General features: G+C 33.0%; 1 protein-coding gene across 2 annotated transcripts in view; it reads left to right on the top strand.

Moving 5' to 3' along the window:
* Positions 1-14,460, top strand: part of PPP2R3A (protein phosphatase 2 regulatory subunit B''alpha) — a 161,898-nt gene that overhangs the window by 135,746 nt on the left and 11,692 nt on the right. For both annotated transcript variants that reach the window (XM_021678884.2, XM_044920419.1), the window contains exon 12: positions 1,516-1,622. In XM_021678884.2, the coding sequence (XP_021534559.1) occupies positions 1,516-1,622 (107 nt within the window). The remainder of the gene's footprint in view (positions 1-1,515; positions 1,623-14,460) is intronic.

Below are 14,460 nucleotides of genomic sequence, written 5' to 3'. Positions count from 1 at the left end.
GTTTAAAAAAAAAATGTCCTGCCATATTTTAAAACAATATATCAATAGGCATATCTGTATTAGAAAGCATATTGGGGTTAACTATACCATTCATTTCCAGGATGACATGGTAAACAGCTTTCCCCATCATAATGAAAACTACACATTCTCCATGATAGACAACCCTCAGATAATACACATTTTTTCAAGTGTTAATGATTGTTGTGCATGACTATCACTGTGAAGTCATTCTATACCTGAATAGAGATGAGCACCCTTCCCCATACACAAAAATCTGTGGACCCTCAAAAAACCCTGAACATCATATGGTCTATGTCCAAAAAAGGGGGGGGGGGCAGAATATCAACACTTCCCTTCTATTCCTTATAAAGTAAAAATTATGTTGATAGAAAAGGACTATTTCCATTGGTCCTACAGGAGTATAACTGCAGGAAACTTGCACAGTCTTTTCTTTTTCTTCCACATGTTGACCTAAATAGTAGTAACAATACAAATATCACCTTCTAAAAACAAATACTCTGCACCTGATCTTGGGGCATATCACACACATTATCACTAGCTTAAAGTCAGAATTATGTTTTATTGACTCAAAGGTGCCCATTATTTTATATACTTTTAAACAAGCAAACAAAAAAATTGCCATTATAAATCTAAGATGTGTGTCAGTTTCAAAGATGTTATAAGGATGTGGTAGGAGTTCTTAAAATGGATTAAATATCATAACACATTGTATGGTCAATATTTAGGTATTTGCATTCTTCTAGGCATAATTAACCTTATATCTGAGGGCAGTGCTAACTCATTTTAATCATGGAAAAACTATTTTACCTGGAATATATAATCCAAGATCCTGTCCATATTGTAGAAGAAAAAGAAAATGTATAGCCTTTTCCCCTTTCATTTCTTCTATTTGTGTTATAAATTTTACTTTATTTTTATATTTATTTATATTTTTATATTTATTTTATATTTATTCTGATCTGCAAAGAACATTTTTAGTCAGAAAGTGCCCAATAAATTCCAGACACTATGTTGAAGAGACATATGGTCAAATAAAGAAAAAAAGAACAAAAAGTAGCAATCAAGCAATTTGGGGAAGAAGGGCTGTTTCCAGGAAGATAGCACAGATGACATGGTATCTGAGCTGGCTTTTACAGGAGCAATAAAAATGTGCCAGAGGAAGGGATGGTATATTTCAGGTGCGCATATGCAAAAACCACAAGTCACTCCAGATAGCTGCTACGCAGAGTGCCAGGGAGAAGGGCCTGGGGAAAGTTCTCTGATTATAAGACAAAAGAATCTAGACCTCAAGAATTAGCTGCCCAGGGGTTCACTATAATTTTGTGATTGGAGGCACAGAAATCACTTTGGGAGTGTTACTTTAGCACCTCTTTTTACATGTGAAGATGAAACATTTTTGGGTAGGTCATCACAAATGTTGTATATAACTAAAGAAAACCTATCTCCAATTCTTTGTCTTTGATTATTTTTGTTTCCTGTCCTCTTTGCAATCAGGATGTTGAGAATGAGGGGCCTGAGCCTTCTGACTGGGACAGGTTTGCAGCTGAGGAATATGAGACTCTTGTTGCAGAGGAATCTGCCCAAGCACAGTTCCAGGAAGGGTGAGTGAGTCTCCCTGGGTCTTGTAAAACTTTTTTTAACAGGGGTAACCGTATCAGGAATATTAAAACCACCCTAAAAAATCAAACTAGTAATCCTTATTTTTGAATATCATAAAAATGAGTGATTATAACCAACTTTAGTTGAAAGAATTTTTCCCAGCAGTCTTCTCTTCCCTTCACTAATTTCCTGAAAACTCTTCCATGTCCCATTTCCTTTCATGGAGTTGTACTTTTCAGTGGAAGCTAAGATCATTGTGGAGTCATACTACAAGCCCTGTAAATACAGGATGAGGCTAAAAGAACTGAAGCTTTTTCAAATAATAAAGATGATCATGTTTAAAACAAATCTTTACCATATATGGTTTTGTGCATTCAACCCTGAACAAGAAGTTACTTCTACATGGAATTTATAATAGGGTATAATTCCATAAAGGGACCATGGTAAGAAATTATCTAAGACTTTCACTGCTTAGAACATTTCAGCAACTTTATAATTTGTTGGCTTTTTCCATCATCTTCTCAGGATTCCTTTAGCAGTTCCTCTAAGGCTCTTAATTAATCATTATTAATGTAATACATTTTTGAGTAGGTAATACATTTGTATGTTTTAATATTCAAAGAAACAAAAGGATAAATAGTAAAGTTTCTTGCTGCCCAGTTTTCCTTCCCAGAAGCAAATCACTGTGGTCATTTCGTATGTACCCTTCCAAAGACACTCCTCTCTATCCCACTCTATCTCATATATATGTATATATACACACACGTACATATATATGCATACACACACACACACACACATACATACATACATACATGCAAATACAGAGGCGCCTGGATGGCTCAGTCAGTTAAGCATTCAACTCTTGATCTCAGTTCAGGTGTCAATCTCAGGGTCATGAGTTCAAGCCCCGCATTGGGCTCCATGCTGGGCATGGAGCCTACGTTAAAAAAAAAAAAATACACATATACATTCTTATATTTCTTTTTTCCTTACACATACGTAACATATTACATTCGTTGTTAGGTACCTAGCTTTTTCCACACTTGTATAAAGTTTCTGTTACACAAGATGAATAAGTTCTAGCGATCTGCTGTACAACATTGTACCTATAGTTAAAAATGTGGTATTATGCATTTTAAAATGTTAAGAGGATAAAGCTCATGTTAAGTCTTCCTACAAAATACACACACACAAGAATACAAGGAAATTTTTGGAGGTGATGGGTATGTTTAGTACCTTGGTTGTGGTATCAAAGATGTATGCATATGTCCAAACTGATCAAGATGTATTCATTAAATGCATACAATTTTTTGTGTAACAATTAAACCTAAATAAAAACAATAACAAAGATTGGGAAAACAGTATCATAAACCAAAAACACTTGTATTTTATGATTACTAAGGTATAAATGAGGCTTCACAAATATTTTGGGGCCTTGAGTGCATGAAGAAAAGTTTAAAAACCAATAAACTGGAGATTATTCCATACATGTATCTAATGAATGTTCTACATTTTTACAGCTGCACAATATTCTATTGTATAGTAACACCATTATTAGAATAGTTATGCCACTATTAGAAATATAACGTTCTAGTGAATAATCTTATATACATGTCATTTTATACATATATAGGACAAATTTCCAGAAGTATAGCAAACAGCATACTTGCAAAAACATAGGATTTTAGAGAAACCCACAAGAAATAATGCAGACACCCAGAACTAGAAACAGTTGGGAGCCATTTCCACCCCTAGGCCTAAAAGGACAAGGAGATAACCATCATGAGAACCCAAAGAGAGTAAGTACATGGAGAGAGTCAGCTAACAGGACTTGTAACCTTCAGTAATGTAATTTAGTCGAACTATGGCATATCAGCTAAGAGCTGTTTTAGGCTCTTAGAATAAATACCCAATTTCACTTTCCTCATATCCCTTAGTATCTTGCTGGCACTTCCATTGACTTCCAATAAGAAACCAGAAGGTAAGACAACTAATTGATGTGGTCCATTTGGATCAGCCTCCTGGGGCACAGAGCTAGGCAGAGAGTAGATCTAGAAGGATAAACATCAAATAAAATATCCAGCTCAGTACGTAATGTCAAATAGCCCTCTACAGAGATTATACATTTCACACCCATAACATTAAGTCTTCAATATCTTTTTGGAGAGTACTGAAGAGCCATCGCCAAACCACTTTCTTTAAAGATTTCCTTAATATGCTTAGCCACAAAACTGGGGTCGAATTTTTATGTCATTGACCCTGAAACCCATAAAAATCATTCATCATTCATTGATTATTTTAAGTCTCACTGAATCAGAAGAGAAGACAGGCAAGTGGATTCACAAGCATGATCTAAAATTTTTTTGGCATTGAGCTTCCATAGTAGGACTTAGACTAAATTTACTTACGAAGCAGCATCACTACTGTTAAGAGCATGTGTGGATGTTTAGAATAAATAGATTGCCTCCAATTTTTCACTAATAGGAAGATTAATAAAATTATCCTACATATATATGGTGCAATTCCATGTAAACATTAAAAATCATTTTGTGGATATATTATTTCTTGACTATCATAAAGAAAAAGTGGAGATGTGGAGAAAGGCCTTAAAAGATCAAGAAAGATGGAATAACAAAGAACAAAATAAATAAGAAAGCAAATTAGGTATATGTAAGGAAAACAACAGGGATCTAACTTACATGTATTAGAGGAATGTAGAGAAGAGGAAGAAATATATGTAAAACATCCTAGAAGTAATAACTGAAAATGGGAGGTAAAGAGGAGAAAGAAAATTTGTGTGTAAATTTCACTGGCAAAGCCTCCGTAGATATCCTTTAAAGCTGTAAGTCAAGTTGAGGGTTTAGGAATACTAATTAAAATAAACACTTGAAAAACCAAAGCCAGACTCTAAGTGTTCTAATTCAATCAGAAAACATATACACACAAAAGAAAAACACAGACCACAAAGCATAAAGACAGAACTAAAGCAAGTATTTTTAGATCAGTGAATGTAAAAGGAATAAACTCACTTATTAAACGAAAAGGATTCCATTTTGGAATGACAACAAAGGTTGAATTAAAAAAGAATGAACACTCAAAAAAAGCTATGCATCTGATAGCAGATTTTTGAAACAAAAACTCCAAAAAGAAAAGAAATTAGAGCCTATTATTTGCAGCCATAGTAAAATATTTCCTGAAAATAGATAAAATACCTTTGTGGGTTTTGTCCATAGACCATGTACAAAATACATATTAGACTACAAACAAAACTACAGTGGACTTCTAAATAGTAACTACAATTCAGACCAGCTTCTCATTTAAGGAGGTAGTCTGAAAGCATACTGTAGTTTCAGTCTCTCACGCCATTTAAAAATAAGAAATACAGAGTACCACTTAGGAAGAGAAATTTTCAGTGGACCGAAAGAAGGAAAACAGATGGGATCAGTTTGAAGAGGGAACCAGAGCTTAGGTTCTATGCAGGAGGATGGAGAAGATAATTGCTACAAATAAAGGAAGCAGCACTGAAGGGGGATCCGTACCTGAATTTGACTGAAACCAAGAGCAAGAGGGAGACCAGAAGCAGCAGCCAGGTAGGTCAAACCTTTATATATCTCATCCTACCCCTAAAGGAAAGACAAAAAGCAAGAGTGTGGGATCTTGGAGCAGAGAGAAAGAAAGCAAGACCACCGAAATAACCACACCAGCAGCATGGCCCATCCATCTCTTCATTCTCATTGAAAATAGTAGTAACCTCACATTGCCCCTTCCTAAGTAGCCAATGCAAACAGAGGCAGAAGTCTGTTTCCAACTACACAGAAAAGTGGGTAAATATCAAGCAGTTGCAAATATCAGTAAAATACTCAACAAATGGAAGAACTTCCAACCCTTGGAAGGAGACTACAGCAATCACAAGACCTCAAGTTGAGTATATTTACCATTTTTAGAGAGGTAAGAGAATATTGCACTCCTGAAACGAGACCGACCAGTTTCTTGGAAATTAAAAGAAAAAATTTTAAATGAAGACACAATCACTGGGCTGAATAATAAAAGGCACAGCTAAAAAGGTTTTGATTTGGGATATTGATTATGATACTGGGGTAAGAAATCCTTGCAGAAACCAGTAGAAATAATAGCCAGATAATTCCCAGAATTCTGTTTAAAAATATAAATATACACAGGAATCAGCAAATTTTTCTGGCCAGATAGTGAATATTTTAGGTTTTACACTTCTGTCACAACTGTTTAGCTCTGGCATTGTGGTATGACAGTAGCCATAGAGAATATGTAAGCAAATGAATGTGGCTGTTTTCCAATAAAATTTTACTAATGCACCCTGATATAAACTTCCTATCATTTGCACATGTCATGAAATATTCTTTTGATTTTTTTTTTTTCAAATTTAAAAAAGCAAAACCATTCTTAGTTCACTGGGCTGTACCAAAAAAAGGTGGAGAGAGAGATTTGTCCCACAGACTGTAGTTTGCCAATCCTGTACTAGAGTGAAATTTCAGAACTTTTATAAAAGATATAAGGAAGAACTGAAAATCTACCAGAGACAAAAAACAGATTATCCACAAAGTGAATGGAAAAAGAAATGGACCAATATCATTCAAATACTGCAAAAAAATAACTTTGAATCTAGAATTCTATCCCTATTTATATGTGAGGGCCCAATAAATTCATTTTCAGACATCCAAAGATGCAAAAAGTTTACCATCCACAGACTATCTCTAAAAGAAATATTAAGGGATATTCTTCAGCAAGAAGGTAAATGGATTCTAGAGGAAACAGGGATGCAAGAAGTAATCATGAGCAACAATAGTAAAATTTATTCTTAGAAATAAATAAATATTGATCACATTTATACTGTTAAGAGTAAAAGGAGGTCAGGGTAATATACTATGAATCTTTATTAGAGTGGAGAATATGATACTGGTAAATCTATATTTCTCTAACAATGACTAGAGTTAAAGTATGTGTGTTAAAAATATAAGGTCAATCACTAAGAGAATAAAAGTGAAATGGAAAATTTTCTAATCAATTTTTAGAAAAAGACAAGTGGGAAAAAAATTAGTAAAGAAAACTCAATCTACTAAAAGATATATGTGTTAATCAGATTCTTTGGGTGCCAAGTGACCTAACCTCGACTCAAAATTGCCATAAACAAACAAAAAAAGGAAATATTGGCTTACAGAACTGTAAAGTCCAGGGGTAGTACTGACTTTAGAGACTCAGGCTTTATCTCTTTCATCTCTTTCATAATGCTTTCCTTTCATCTTTTCACTCTTAGCAAGTTTTTCATATGTGGCAGCAAGATGATCACCTGATAGCTTCAAGTTCAAATAAAAGAGAAAATCCCTTTCCCCTATGTCCCAACAAAAGCCTAGGATTTGTGTCTCTGACTCTAATTGGCTTAGTTTGGGTCCAATCCCTGAACCAATTCCTGAAGGAGTGAGGCCTAGAACTAAGCTTGTACATGATTCAGGTCCATCCAAACCATGTGTTTTCCCAAGGGAAATTAGAGAATATGGCCTTAAAAAAGGGGAATGCTGTGCCAATAAAGGAACAGATGTCCACTACAGTAAGAAAGAAGAGACACAAAGACAGTACAAAATAAATGGCCAGAATAAGTCCAAATATAGTATCAATCACAAAATTCACATTGGATTAAAAATTGAACTGTATACTATTATTTCGATTCATCCCTAACACAGAGGTAAGAGTCAAATGAATAGTAACAGGGGTAAATCAGATATGGTAACATTAATGAGACAAGTAGAATTCAAAGCTTTAAAAGAGACTTTTCAGTATTTCAACAGTTGGCCATGAAAATAAGTTACGAACTTTATGCAGTATATAAATCTGATAGAAATACAAGGAAAAATTGGCATCTGCAGCCATGTAAAAACCAACAAATCAAATAGGCCAAAAAAATATATAGAATTAGTAGGCTTTCATAGAGGTACTCAAAAGTATACCTGGTACCCAACAAATACACATGGAATCATCACAGAAGTGCCTATTAATTAAGGCATGAAGGAAATTGCAACAACTTAAAAATGTAAACTGAAATTAACAACTAAAAACTAAAATGCACATATCTAGAAAGTTAAAAATAAAGCTAAAAAAATTCTTAATATATTTCAAAATAAGTGTTAAAGCAGAAGTCAAAATACAAAATACAAATTATAATCTTTCTAGAACTATGCATTATATTTATTAAAACCTATGGGATCTGGACAAGGGGAAATTCTAAAGACTAAAATTCTTAAGACTAAAATAAATTGATTAGGCTATCCTCTCAAAATGCATGAAAAAGGATGACAAAATAGACCCAAGTACATAGAAAGAAGAATTAAACCATTTTATTTAAACAAAAATAGATCTATTAATTTATAAACACACATACACACACACAAAAAAACCATTCTATGTGCCAAGCACTGTTCTAAATATTTTAATTCACTGGGTGCTCACAAAAACCCTTTTTCATAGATGCTGTTATTACCATTTTACAGATAGGAAAACTGAACCACAGAAGGTTAACTTGTCAAAACTACCAATATATTAAAGAATACATCATAAGTAAGTGGGTTTTATCCCAAGATTGCTTCAGTGGTTTAACTTTGTAAAATCTGTCATTAACAGACTGAAGAAGAAAAAAAACAACAACAAAATATAAACTGATTCTTTGAAGGCATATGATAAAATTTAGTACATTTTTTGGTATGGAAAAAAATCTTAAAACTAAGCAAACTTAAGAGTAACTTGTTAATGATAAAGGTTATTAATCCCACACCCCAGAAATAACCAGCTAAAAATACAATAGGGAAAAATCCCATTCATTAATATCAAGAAAAAAGGTGACTTGGAAAATATATATGAAGAAAATACAAAATTTAACCAAAAGATACAATGACCATTTGCCATGTTAAGATTAATGTATTAAATTGATATAATCCCCCAGAATATATCATTGAACTTGATAAGCTAATTCTAAAATTCACATATATACAAGAATAGCAGTGAGTTTGGGAAAGAAAGATATGGTGAGATACAGGATATGTATATGATAAAGATAGTATCTTAAATGTGTCAAGAAAAGACCAGTCAGTAAAATGTGTCTCTGTGGTGAGTGAAAAAAGTACATATTAAACTAATGTCTGCATGTAAATAAATAGACTTTAAAAGCTTAAAGGAAATGGGAGAAATTTATGAGGAAATCACTTACAGATTTGAGTACATTTAAAAAGTGACAAATTATGTATCACAACCAAAAGGCAAACAAATTGGATTGCATCATATGACCAGTAGTGTTCTTTTATAAATCAGATTCTTTAAAATCAATTATAAGAACATAAATAATGACCACTTCTAAAACAGTCAAAAGACAGAAATGTCACCCAGGAAATAAACATGAAAATTCCCAATTCACCAATAGTGAAAATGCAAATAGTTATAGTTTGCATATATATTTGCAAATAGTTAATAGCCAACTTTAACAATTTTAAATGTATTTAAACATTTAACAGAGCCCCCAAAATATATGAAACAAAAATTGCCAGACAGTTCAACAATGACAGTTGGAGATTTCAACACTCCTCTTTCAGTAACTGATAGAACTAGAGACAATAAGGATACAGAAGACTTGAACAACACAATGTATTTTATCTAATCAATAGAGAACCCTCCACAAAACAACAGTAAAATATGCATTTTTTTCAAGTGCACATGACCATACGATAAATGAGTAAGATCCCATAAATTCAAATGGATTACAGTAAATAAAGCGTTTGACCATAATAGAATTAAAGTAGGAATCAGTAACAGGAATCTGGGAATCCCACAATATTTGGAAATTAAATAATACTTCTAAAGACACATGGGTCAAAAAGAAACCACAGGGAACTTAATAATTATCTTGAAATAAATGAAAATAAAAGAATATATGAAAATGTATGAGGTGCAGTTAAAGCAGTGTTTAGAGGAAGCCTCAGAAAGGTCTAACATCATAATATAAACTTGTACTTTAAGAAGCTAGAAAAAGAGCAAACCAGACCCAAAATAAGTAGAAATAAGGAAATAATAAAGATCAGAGTAGAAATCCATGAAATAGAAAATAGGAAAACAATATGAAAGAATTCATGAAACCTAAAGTTGGCTCTTTGTAAAGATTTTTTTAAAGATAAATCTTTATCTGGATCAAGAAAAAAAGGCATATATTAACAAAATCAGGAATGGAAGAGGCAACACTATAGACACTACAGAACTTAAAATAATTATAAAGAAATATTATGAACAACTTTATCCCAATAAATTTCACACCTTAGATGAAATGGGACAAAATCCTAGAAAGACTCAAAGTACCAAAACTGATTCAAGAAGAAACGGAAAATCAGAATAGACTATATCAAGTAAAGATAATGCATTGGTTATTAAAGGTCTCCACCAAAAGAAAAGTCTAGGTCCAGATGGTTTCACTGATAAATTCTGTCAAATAGTTGTTAAGGGGAAAAAAATAATACCAATCTTTCACAAATACTTTCAGACAATAACAGGAGGGAGTACTTCCAAACTTGTTTTATAAAGCCAATACTACCCTGATACCAAAGCCAGACAAAGATACACAAGAAATGAAAACTACAAACCAATATCCCTCAAGAACATCAATATAAAAATTATTACAAAATATTAGCACATCAAATCCAGCAACATATAAAAAAGATTATATACTGTAAATGGGGCTTATCCTAGGAACAGAATGCTAGCTGGCTGATATCCAAAAATCTATTAATACACCATATTAATAAATGACAAAAAACAGTCATCTCCATGGACACACAAAAAAGCATTTGACAAATTCCAACATCCATTCACAATAACTTTTACTCATGTAAGGATAGAAGGGAACTTCCTTAACCAGATAAAAGGCATCTAGAGTTAACATCATACTTACAGTGAAAAATTGAATGCCTTCCCCCTGAGATCAAGAACAAAGTAGGATGTTTCTACTCAACATTGTAACTGAGGGTCCTATGTTTTGCAGTAAGACAAGAAAAAGACTTTGAAAGTATTCAGATTGTAAAGGAAGCAGTGAAACTGTCTATTCATAAATTACATAACTTTGAAGCAGAAAATACTTCAGATAAAGGACCTGAAGCAGAATCTACCTGAAAGCTACCAGAACTAATGAGTTAGTAGTTAGCAAGATCTCAGAATACAAGTTCAATATACAAAAATTAGTTGTATTTCCATATACTAGCAGTGAACACCAGTAGGGAAATTCAAATAAAAAGAATAATTCTGTTCACATTAGCATCAAAAGGAACAAAATATTTAGGAATAAATATAACCAAAGAACTATAATACTTGCACACTGAAAACTGCAAAAATAATGCTGACCTAAATTGGATTAGAAAGTTAAGAACTGTTGAAATGTCAGTTCCCACAAATCTACAGATTTAACGAATTCCATATTAAAATCCCTGCAGGCTTTTGTTGTAGTAATTAGCAAACTGATCCTAAAATTTATGTAGAAATGCAAAATAACTAGAATAGCCACACTTTTTTTTAAAGGAACAAAATTGAAGGACTTAGGCTGCCTGATTTCAAAATTTACTATAAAGCAAACAATTGAGACATTGTAGCATTGGCATGTATAAAAATAGATTAAACACTCTAGAAATAGACCCTAATATGGATGGCCAATTAATTTTCAACCATTGGAGAAGTCTTCAAAAATGATGTTGAAATCATTGGATATCCACATGCCAAAAAAAAAGACCCCCAATCCATACCTCATACCATATACAAAAATAACTCAAAATGGAAAAAAGACCTAAATGTGAGAGCAGAAACTCTAAAACTTCTAGAATAAAACAGGAGAAAATCATTGTGACCTTGAGTTAAGCAAGAGGAATAAAAATAAATTGGGCTTCCTTCAGAATTAAAAACTATTGTTCCTCAAAAAGCACCATTAAGAAAATGAAAAGACTGAGAGAAGATATTCCCTAAACATCCTGATAAAGGACTTATGTCCAAAATATGTAAAGAATCCTTACAGCTCAATAATAAAAAGACTAATAACCTTTTACAGAGACAAAAGATCTAAATAAACACAACTAAATTAGAGATTCGAACAGCAAATAGTTATATGAAAAGATGTTCTATATTGTTAGACATTAGGAAAATGCAAATTAAAACCACAGTGAGATAAACCACACAGCCACTAGACCAACTAAAATCATTAGTTGACCATGATGTGGAGAAGCTGGAACCTCATACATTGGACTGATGGGGATGTAAAATTATATAGCCTCTTTAGAAGAGTTTGGCAATTTGTTAACAAGTAAACATGCACTCATCATGTGAATCAGCAGTTCCATTCCTAGGAATCTGCCTAAGAAAAATGTTCACCTGAAGACTTGTACATGAATGTTTACAGCAGCATTATTCATAGTTGCCCAAAACTGAAAATAATCCAAATATCCATCAAACTGGTGAATTGATAAAATATAGTATATCCATAAGATGGAATGATACTCAGCAATAAAAGGAATGAACTATTGATAAACACAGTATGGATGGATCTTAAACTAAGTGAAAGAAGCTAGACAAAAAACTATAACCCATTTTGATTCCATTTATTTAAAATTCTAGAAAACGCAAATTAATCTATCATGACAGCAAATAGTGGTTACCTGGGGAGGGGAGCAGTGATTATATAAGGGGCATGAGTAGACTTTGGTTGGGAGGCGGGGGAATGGATATTTTCATGATCTTGAATGTTGTAATGCTTTTACAGGTACATACAAAAAGTCAAATTTTACAAGTATGAGCAATTCATTGTATGTCAGTTATACCTCAGTAAATAAAAAAACTAATAATACATGCAACAACATGGATGAGTCTCTCAAAAATATCACTCTATGTGAAAGAAGCCAAACACTAAAGACTAACATATTATATGATTTCATTTGTAAGAAATTTCTAGAAAAGGCAAAACTGTAGAGCCTTAAAGCAGATCAGTGGTTGCCTAGTTCCAGGAATGAGAGTGAATACAAACAGGCACAAAGAAGAGGAGGGGCAGATGGAGGGATGAAAATGTTATAAAATTAGATTGTGGTGGTGGTTGCACAATTGTAAAAATTTACTAAAACACATTGAACGCTTAAGATCAGTGAATTACATGTAAATTATATTTCAGTAAAACTTGTAAAAAAAAAGTCAAAAAGTTTTTAGCTTATGAAATTGGCAACAATTTTTTAAAAGATAATTTGTTAAAAGATAGTATTAATTCAGTAAATGTTTGTATTATTACTATATACTAAGCATTATTGGATATTGGTGAACACAGACAGAATCCCTTGACTAAGCGGGGAAAACAGATAGATGCAATTAAAGTATCTTACCTTTTTTTTTTTTTCAGAGTTCAAAGGGTTATTGATAAAATCAATGTTTAAATTTAAGGACATGAATTATCACTGCCCTATGACACTGATATGGCAAATTCGAACCATTCATGCGGCCTCTTTAATAGGTATGCAGATCTGGCCTCCTGGAATCCACTAGAAAAATCCTTGGAAATACTTGATTTGCTTCTTTCTGTTTTAAGAGAAACAAGCCCCCCCACACACACACACAAATATTTTTTTGGCTTTATTTTTTTAATTTATTTATTTTTATTTAAATTCAATTAACATATAAAGTATTATTGGTTTCAGAGGTAGAGGTCAGTAATTCATCAGTCTTATATAATACCCAATGCTCATTACATCGCATGCCCTCAATGTCCATCCCCCAGTTACCCCATCCCTCACCCCTCTCCCCTCCAGCAACCCTGTTTGTTTCCTATGCTTAAGAGTCTCTTATGGTTTGTCTCCCTCTCTGATTTCATCTTGTTTTATTTTTCCCTCTCTTCCTCTATGATCCTGTTTTGGTTCTTAAATTCCACATATCAGCGAGATCATATGATATTGTCTTTCTCTGATTATTTCACTTAGCGTAACACTCTCTAGTTACATCCACGTCGTTGCAAATGGCAAAAATATTTCATTTTTTTGATGGCTGAGTAGTATTCCATCTTAACTGCTCTCATAGAGGAAGCACACTGCAGTAACAACTCACTCTAGGCTCACTACGCAGTAAGACAAACACTTTCAGATACTGATGGTAGAAACAAATTGGCCCAGCCTGCCTGGAACGTAACTTGACAGTATGTAGCAACAGCCTGAATTTATACCCTTTGACTCACAATTCCAGTTTGTAAATAATCATCAGAAATTTGGATAGAATTGTTCTATCCAAACAATTGGCATTGGTCACTGGTCATTCTAAAATTAAAAAATTCAAAGTAACAAAAATGTACAGTAATAGAATGGTTCAATAAGTCATGGTATCTGTGTGTCATATTTTGCAAACATTTAAATTTTGTGTTTACACAAAAACATGACAGGGTTAGAAAATTGTAATATTTCATTATGACATATGTGTACATCTATGATATACAAGCTAAAAGATAAGGCTACAGACCATTAACTCTGGGCTGTGGGATTGCAAGTAATTTGCTTTTTTATACTGGTCTATAATTTATAAGGTTCATAAAACAAGCATGTATTACTTTGATAAATAGGAAAAAGGTTTTCTCCCTTATCTGTTTACATAGGTAATATGTTTAAATAGGTAATACATGGGTGGTATGTATTCAGAGCAGAAGAGGTAGAAAACACAGATAAACAAAAAGCTTCATCATCTAAAATCCACCATCCAGAGACAGCCTGTCTTCCCTTCTAGACATTTCATGTTTTACAAAAATGGAATTTATACTACATACTGTTT

This window comes from Neomonachus schauinslandi, chromosome 1 (genome assembly GCF_002201575.2).
Source record: "Neomonachus schauinslandi chromosome 1, ASM220157v2, whole genome shotgun sequence".
Lineage (NCBI taxonomy): Eukaryota > Metazoa > Chordata > Mammalia > Carnivora > Phocidae > Neomonachus > Neomonachus schauinslandi.
This window is presented reverse-complemented; position numbering and strand designations above follow the sequence as displayed.